This window comes from Balearica regulorum, chromosome 32 (genome assembly GCF_011004875.1).
Source record: "Balearica regulorum gibbericeps isolate bBalReg1 chromosome 32, bBalReg1.pri, whole genome shotgun sequence".
NCBI classification, from domain to species: Eukaryota; Metazoa; Chordata; class Aves; order Gruiformes; family Gruidae; genus Balearica; species Balearica regulorum.
In genome coordinates this window covers 330,406-339,064 of record NC_046215.1, presented here as the reverse complement: position 1 = coordinate 339,064, position 8,659 = coordinate 330,406, and the positions used below count along the sequence as shown (strand labels likewise).

General features: G+C 67.8%; 2 protein-coding genes across 2 annotated transcripts in view; both read left to right on the top strand.

The window, feature by feature from the left end:
- Positions 1-8,659, top strand: part of LOC104631832 (uncharacterized) — a 244,583-nt gene that overhangs the window by 59,161 nt on the left and 176,763 nt on the right. The gene's annotated exons all lie outside the window — the stretch shown is intronic.
- LOC142598890 (uncharacterized) lies at positions 32-2,307 on the top strand. Its single transcript, XM_075738289.1, has 3 exons — positions 32-1,874; positions 1,986-2,086; positions 2,206-2,307. The coding sequence occupies exons 1-3, from the start codon at positions 32-34 to the stop codon at positions 2,278-2,280; spliced, it is 2,019 nt and encodes a 672-aa protein (XP_075594404.1). The 3' UTR covers positions 2,281-2,307.

The window sequence follows — 8,659 nt, the reverse complement described above, 5'->3', positions numbered from 1 at the left end:
CGTCCCCTCTGTCCCCTCCAGGTCCCTGCCCATGGCCGAGGGCTGCTCCCACGCCGTCCCCCCCCGTCCCCTCCCTGGGGACGTCACCACGGACCCCGACCTTCCCTGGGACCAGGCTGGAGGTGTCCCCGCGGCGGGGGGTGACACCGGCGTCCCCGCGGACACCGTCACCGTCACCCCCTGGGCCGGCGGCATCACCATCACCGTCACGGCAGCACCGGCCGATGAGGACACCGGGGACGACGGGGACGTCCCGGTCGGGAGGGACACGGGGCGCGGGGGTGTCCCGTGTGATGAGGACGTGGGGGACGCGGACGCGCCGGCCCCTGGGGACGAGGATGACGGCGACAGGGATGTCACCGCCGTGGGGGACGCGGGCGGCGGAGAGCGGCGTGGGCCACCCCTCCTGGGCGAGGACGTTGGGGACGGGGGTGGCACCGCCCCGGGGGACGTCGGGGACGTTGGGGACGGGGGTGGCACCGCCCCGGGGGACGCTGGGGACACGGGCGGGGGGGAGGTCCTGACCCCGAGGGACGGTGATGTCACCGCCCCGAGGGATGCTGGGGACGGTGATGTCACCGCCCCAGGGGACGCTGGGGCCGTCGGGGCCACCTGCACGGCCGGTGGCATCACCATCACGGTGACGGCCCCCCCCGCGGAGGACGAGGACGTGTCCAGCGGGGATGAGGGTGGCCCCAGCGATGACATCGCCGCTGATGTCACCGCCGGCCTCCCCGGGGAGCGCGCCCCTTGTGATGTCGCGGAGAGCGGCGACGTCGCAGCCGACCGCCCCGGTGATGTCACCGCAGGGGGCGACATCCCCTCCGCTCTCCCTGGGGATGTCCCTGCTGGTGACGCCATCAGGGATGACGTCGTCTTCTCCCTCCCTGGTGATGTCACAGCTGAGGACGATATCACTTCCTCAGTCCCTGGAGATGACATCGTTGTCGACCTTATCAACAGAGATGACATCGCTTCCTTTCTCCCTGAGGAAGCCCTCGCTGGTGATGTCATCACCAAGGCTGAGGTCACCTCCTCCCTTCCTGAGGGTGACACAGCTGGTGGCGTCATCCCTGGGAGCGACCTCGCGGGTGACATCACCGCTGGGGACATCTTTGCTGCTGGAATAATCACCAGGCCTGATGTCACTTCCTCCCTTCCTGGGGATGAGCTCGCTGGTGACGTCATGCCCAGAAATGACCTCACTGATGACATCATCACCAGGGACACCATCCCTTCTTCCCTCTCTAGGGATATCTGTGCTGATGATGTCATCACCAGTCACGATCTTATTCCTTGTCTTCCTGGGGCTGGCCTTGCTCTTGACATCATCCCTGGAGGTGACGTCACTAATGACATCATCGCGGGGGAAGGCATTGCGTTTTCTGTGCCTGGGGATATCCCTGCTGGTGACATCATTGCCATGGATGATGTCACTTCCTCCCTGCCTGCTGCTGGCCAGGAAGTCAAACCCGCCGTTGACCTCACTGGTGACATCATCTGTGCGAATGATGGTGACGCCTCTGCTTGGAGTGACTTCGCTGATGATGTCATACCTGCGGATGACGTCACTTCCTTCAGCCCCGGTGGTATTGCTGGGCGTGACGCCGCTCCCAAGGGTGATGTCAGAGGTGATGTCACGCGAGGATCTGACCTTGGTGACGTCCTTGGGGGTGACGTCGCCTCCTCCCTCCCGGGAGCCCTCTCTGGCCGTGATGTCAGCCCTGAGGATGACATCATGGATGACGTCAGCCCTGAGGAGGAGCAACTGCTCCCCACTGTAAAAGACCCCGTCCGCCCGGGTGATGACCTCACCGATGACATCACCACCGACGTGCCCACCGCGGGTGCCGGGGGCCGAGGTGACGCCCCAGGTAAGGGGGGGTGGGGGCGGGGCCTGGGGTGGGCGTGGTCTGTCACGCGGGGGCGTGGTCACCTCCAAGGGGGCGGGGCCAGGTGCTGACCACGCCCCTCTCCCCCTCCAGCCGCCCCCCAGCCCCAGACGCCCCCCCCGGGCTGCCCCCTCGTCTTCCTCGCCCTCGTCTGCCTCCTCCTCGCCCTCCTCCTCCTCGCCGGGGTCTTCGCGGTACGGCCTGGGGGGGCGGGGGGGGGGGCAGGGTGGGGGGCGGGGGGGGGGTCCCGGACACCCGGGTCCCCCCCTGACCCCCCTTTTCCCCCCCCCGACCCCCCTTTTCCCCCCCCCAGGCCGTCCATTACGTCAAGGTCTTCATCATCAGCTCGGCCACCTTCTCCGTGCCGGTGGCCGAATCGTTCCCATGAGCCTTTGCGGCGGGACAACGGGGGGGGGTGTCACCCCCCTGCGTCCCCCCCCGTGTCCCCCCATCCCCCCCCATCCCCAATAAAGTCCCTCGGGGGCCCCGGACGCCTGGTCCCGTGGCAGCGGGGGTGGGGAACGGGGCCGTCACGGCTGGTGGCCACCGGCGAGCCCGGGCTTGCCACCGGGTTGGGGACGGCAGCTCCGGACAATGGGCCATTGTCCCGCGGGGGGGGGGTGGCCATCGGGGCTCGGCCGCGTGCCGGGGCGGGGAGGGGGGGGGGTTTGGGGTCACCAGGACATCGGGGACACTGGGGACACCAAGGAGACTGGGGAAGGTTGGGGGGACAGCGGGGAGGGTTTGGGGTCACTGGGGACGTTGGGGAAACTGGGGAGGGTTTGGGGACATCAGGGATGGTTTGGGGACACCAAGATGTTGGGGACACCAGAGAGGATTTGGGGACACCAGGACATGGGGGACATTGGGGAGGGTTTGGGGACATTGGGGAGGGTTTGGGGTCACTGGGGACGTTGGGGAAACTGGGGAGGGTTTGGGGACACCAAGATGTTGGGGACACCAAGATGTTGGGGACATTGGGGAGGGTTTGGGGACACTGGGGACATCAGGACACGGGGGACATCGGGGAGAGTTTGGGGACACCAAGACGTTGGGGACATGGGGGAGGGTTTGGGGACATCAGGGATGGTTTGGGGACACCAAGATGTTGGGGACACCAGAGAGGATTTGGGGACATCAGGACATGGGGGACATCGGGGAGGGTTTGGGGTCACTGGGGACATTGGGGAAACTGGGGAGGGTTTGGGGACACCAAGATGTTGGGGACATGGGGGAGGATTTGGGGTCACAGGTGTCATTGGGGGAGGGTTTGGGGACATGGGGGAGGGTTTGGGGACATCAGGACTCTGGGGACATGGAGGACACTGGGATGGGTTTAGGGAGCTTGGGGACACCGGGGAGGTTTGGGGGGGGGCTTGGGGACAGTGAGACACTGGGGGCACAGGGGAGGGTTTGGGGACACTGGAGGGGAACGGGGAGGACTGGGGACACCAGGGAGGTGGGGGACATGGGGGGACATGGGGACATGGAGGACCCTGGGGCTCGGGGACGTGGGGGGGGTCCAGCCGTTGTCACCCAGCCGGGGGGGTGTGGGGACGGCCGTGTCCCATGTCCCCACCCCGGGGCACGGCCACCTCCTGTGTCCCCACCCAGGGGACGTCCCTGTCCCGGTGCCTATAAGTCCTTGGGGACACCGGGGGGGGGCCCAGACAGCGCCATGGGGGTGACGGGGACGCTCGCGGTGGCCCTGGGGACGCTGCTGCTGCTGGGGGGTGAGGGGACACGGGGGGGACGTGGGGATGGGGGACACCAGGGGACACGGGGGGACATGGCGGGGGACGTGGGGATGGGGGACACCAGGGGACACGGGGGGACATGGCGGGGGACGTGGGGATGGGGAACACCAGGGGACACGGGGGGGGACGTGGGGATGGGGGACACCAGGGGACACGGGGGGACATGGGGGGGATGTGGGGATGGGGGACACCAGGGGACACGGGGGGACACGGGGGGGGGACGTGGGGATGGAGGACACTGGGGGACGTTGGGGTTATGGGGACACACGGACGGGGGGGACACGGGGGACAAGGGGAGATGTGACACAGAGGGACACGAGGGGACACTGGGGGTCACCGGGGTGGGGGGGGACATGGTGTCCCTGGTCCCCGTCCCCCCCAGTGTCACCTCCCCGCAGGACCCGCCGAGCCCGTCCCCGTCCCCGGGCAGCCCTGGGGACAAGCCCTGGCCTCGCTGCTCCAGTTCCTCCACCTCCTCCCGGGTGGCCCCTTGGGGACAATGGTGTCCCCGGGGCCACCCTCCGGCTCGGGGACATTGGGGTCACCCCCTGGCTTGGAGATGCCACCCCACAGACCGTGGACACATCCCCGAGGACCCACCCGACGTCCCCACGGACCAGGGACGTGGCTCCAGGGTCTGGGGATGTGGCTCCAGGGACCTGAGAGACGTCCCCAAGGACCAGCGAGGTGGCCTCAGGGACCAGCTCAACATCCCCAAGGAGCGGGGATGTGTCCCCACGGAGCTGGGACACATCCCCAAGAACCGGGGACACATCCCCAAGAACCAGGGACACATCCCCACGGAGCTGGGACATGTCCCCAGGAACCAGGGACATCACCCCAAGGGCCAGAGACACTTCCCCATGGAGTTGAGACACGTCCCCAAGAACCAGGGACATCACCCCAAGAGCCAGGGACGTCACCCCAAGAGCCGGGGACACATCCCCAAGAACCAGGGACATCACCCCAAGAACCAGGGACACGTCCCCAAGAACCGGGCACACGTCCCCATGGAGCTGGGACACGTCCCCAAGAACCAGGGACGTCACCCCAAGAACCAGGGACACGTCCCCAAGAACCAGGGATGTCACCCCAAGAGCCGGGGACACGTCCCCAAGAGCCGGGGACACGTCCCCATGGAGCTGGGACACGTCCCCAAGAACCAGGGATGTCACCCCAAGAACCGGGGACACGTCCCCATGGAGCTGGGACACATCCCCAAGAACCAGGGACATCACCCCAAGAGGTTGGGACACGTCTCCAAGGACCGAGGACGCGTCTCCAAGGACTGAGGACACGTCCCCAAGGATCGTCCCACCAGCCCCTGGGACAGGAGACGCGTCCCCAGGGACGTCCCTCACTCCAGGGGTGGCCGAGGAGCTCGGGCGAGAGCCGCAGTGGGGAGACGTCACCCGGCTCCAACCTCGGGGACGTCGGGGACGTCAGGAGCCGGAACGCGTCCAGGGACGTCGAGGACAGTGAGAGCCGCGGTACGGGGACGTGGGAGGACGTGGGGGACATGGGAGGACACGGGGGGAACCCGGTGTCCAGCGCTGTCCCTCACCCTTGTCCCCTCCCCAGGTTGGGGATACTCGGAGGAGCTGTGGGAGGTGCCGTAGCGTCGGGGGACGTCCCGTCCTCGTGTCGCTGTCACCGGGTCTCCATCCTGTCCCTGCGTCCCCAGACCGTGTCCTCATCCCCGTCCCCATGTCCCCATCCTGGTGTCCCCATCCCCATGGTGTCCCTGTCCCCATGGTGTCCCCGTCCCCATGTCCCCATCCCCATCCTGGTGTCCCCATCCCCATGTCCCCATCCCCATGTCCCCATCCCGGTGTCCCCATCCCCATCCTGGTGTCCCCATCCCCATGTCCCCATCCCCATCCTGGTGTCCCCATCCCCATGGTGTCCCCGTCCCCATGTCCCCATCCTGGTGTCCCCATCCCCATGTCCCCATCCCCGTGGTGTCCCCATCCCCATGGTGTCCCCATCCCCATGGTGTCCCCGTCCCCATGTCCCCATCCCCATGTCCCCATCCCGGTGTCCCCATCCCCATGTCCCCATCCCCATGGTGTCCCCGTCCCCATGTCCCCATCCCGGTGTCCCCATCCCCGTGGTGTCCCCATCCCCATGTCCCCATCCCGGTGTCCCCATCCCCATGTTCCCGTCCCCATGGTGTCCCCGTCCCCATGTCCCCATTAAAGGTGGAAGCAGCATCACCCCCGTCCTTGTCCCTCATCTCTGGGCTGACCTCGGTGCCCCACGGCGATGGGGAGGGGACACCCCGGGGGTCCCCCTGCAAAGGGTCCGTTGCCTGGACACCCCCCACCCCGTGTCACGAGTGCGCCGGGTCTCAGTCACCCCCCACCCCCCCATGGCAACACCAAGAGTGGGACCCGATGAGTCTTTAATTGGGGGCGTCTGTGGGGCCAGGACGGTGGTGGCTCTTCTTGGGGACATCCGTGGGGTCTGTGGGACCAGGATGATGGCGACTTTCCTTAGGGACATCTGTGGGGTGTGTGGGGCCGGGGGTACCCAGGGTGATGGTGGCTTTTCTTGGGGACATCTGTGGGGTCAACCGGGGCAGGACAATGGTGGCTCTTCTTGAGAACATCTATGGCATCTGTGGGGCTGAGGTTGTCTATGGGGCCAGGACAACGGTGGTTCTTCTTGGGGACACACTTGAGGTCAAGGGGGGTTGAGGACGCTGGTGGCTCTTCTCCAGGACATCCGTGGGGTCCCAGGCTGGTGGTGACTCCGTGGGGCGGGTGGTGACTCCATGGGGCAGGTGGTGGCCCCGTGGGGCTGGTGGTGACTCCGTGGGGCTGGTGGTGACTCCATGGGGCAGGTGGTGGCTCCGTGGGGGGGGTGGTGACTCCGTGGGGGGGGTGGTGACTCCATGGGGCGGGTGGTGACTCCGTGGGGCTGGTGGTGACTCCGTGGGGCGGGTGGTGACTCCATGGGGCAGGTGGTGACTCCGTGGGGCAGGTGGTGACTCCATGGGGCAGGTGGTGGCCCCGTGGGGCTGGTGGTGACTCCGTGGGGCGGGTGGTGACTCCATGGGGCAGGTGGTGACTCCATGGGGCGGGTGGTGACTCCGTGGGGCAGGTGGTGACTCCGTGGGGCAGGTGGTGGCCCCGTGGGGCCGGTGACCCCCCGCCCGGGTCAGCTGCTGCCCCTCGTCCCCGACGTCTCCTCGCGGCCCGGCGGTGGCTTCTCGCCGTCGCTGCCCCCGTCCCACTCGGGCAGGGGGGGCCACGGGGCCACGGGGATGCCGGGCAGCGGCGGGTCGGGGTTACCGGGTCGGGGGGGGCTCTGGGGCTCGGGGGGGGGCCCAGGCGGGGGGGGCTGCGGCTGCGGGGGGGCGGGGGGGGCCGTGGGTCGGCGATCGGTCATGCTGGGGGGGGGGGAGAGTGGGGGGGGGGGGTCGGGGGGTGCTCGGGGGGGACCCGGGTGGCCGGGGCCAGTCCCTGCCCCCCAACCTCCTCCAGTGCCCCCCAGACACGGGGACCCCACCACAGCCCACCCCCCCAGGTATGGGGACCCCAGGGCCATCCCCTGCCCCTCATCCTCCCCAGTGTCACCCAGTGCCCCCCAGTGCCCCCCAGTGTCACCCCAGTGTCAGCCAGTGCCCCCCAGTGACCCCCAGTGCCCCCCAGTGTCACCCCAGTGACACCCAGTGCCCCCCCAGTGTCACCCAGTGTCACCCAGTGCCCCCCAGTGACCCCCAGTGTCACCCCGGTGCCCCCCAGTGTCACCCCAGTGTCACCCAGTGCCCCCCAGTGCCCCCCAGTGCCCCCCAGTGTCACCCCAGTGTCCCCCAGATATGTCACCCAGACATCCAGGGCGGGGGGGTCCCTACCTGGTGGCGGTGGCAGCTGTCTGCAGTGCAGCACTGGGAGCACTGGGAGCACTGGGGCCCCCCCGGCTCTTATAGACACCCAGAGGGGGGGTGGGGCGGCCTGGGCCCCCCCGGGCGGGGGTGGGGAGCTGGCGTGGACTGGCCGACCCGGAAGGTCGAGGGGGGACGTGGCGGCAGCACCCCGTGAGTCAGGGCTCCCGGCGTGCCGTGCTGCGGGCGGGGCACCCCACGGCCCCTGTGGGGCTGGTGCCTGTGGGCTATAGGTGTGACCCCTACGGCCCTATAGGTGTGACCCCTACGGCCCCTATAGGTGTGACCCCTACGGCCCTATGGGTGTGACCCCTACGGCCCTATAGGTGTGACCCCTATGGCCCTATAGGTGTGACCCCTACAGCCCTATGGGTGTGACCCCTACGGCCCCTATGGGTGTGACCCCTACGGCCCCTATAGGTGTGACCCCTACGGCCCCTATAGGTGTGACCCCTACAGCCCTATGGGTGTGACCCCTACGGCCCTATGGGTGTGACCCCTACGGCCCTATAGGTGTGACCCCTATGGCCCCTATAGGTGTGACCCCTACGGCCCCTATGGGTGTGACCCCTATGGGTGTGACCCCTATGGCCCCTATAGGTGTGACCCCTACGGCCCTATAGGTGTGACCCCTACGGCCCCTACAGGTGTGACCCCTATGGCCCCTATAGGTGTGACCCCTACGGCCCTATGGGTGTGACCCCTACGGCCCTATAGGTGTGACCCCTATGGCCCTATGGGTGTGACCCCTACGGCCCTATGGGTGTGACCCCTACGGCCCTATAGGTGTGACCCCTATGGCCCTATGGGTGTGACCCCTATGGCCCCTATAGGTGTGACCCCTACGGCCCCTATGGGTGTGACCCCTATGGGTGTGACCCCTATGGCCCCTATAGGTGTGACCCCTACGGCCCCTATGGGTGTGACCCCTATAGCCCTATAGGTGTGACCCCTACAGCCCCTATAGGTGTGACCCCTACGGCCCTATAGGTGTGACCCCTACGGCCCCTATAGATGTGTCCCTTACGGCCCCTACTGGTGTGGTCCCTATAGCCCGCCTCCTATAGCCTCGCCCTATAGCCCAGCCCCTACAGACCTGCTCCCTATAGCCCCGTCTCTAT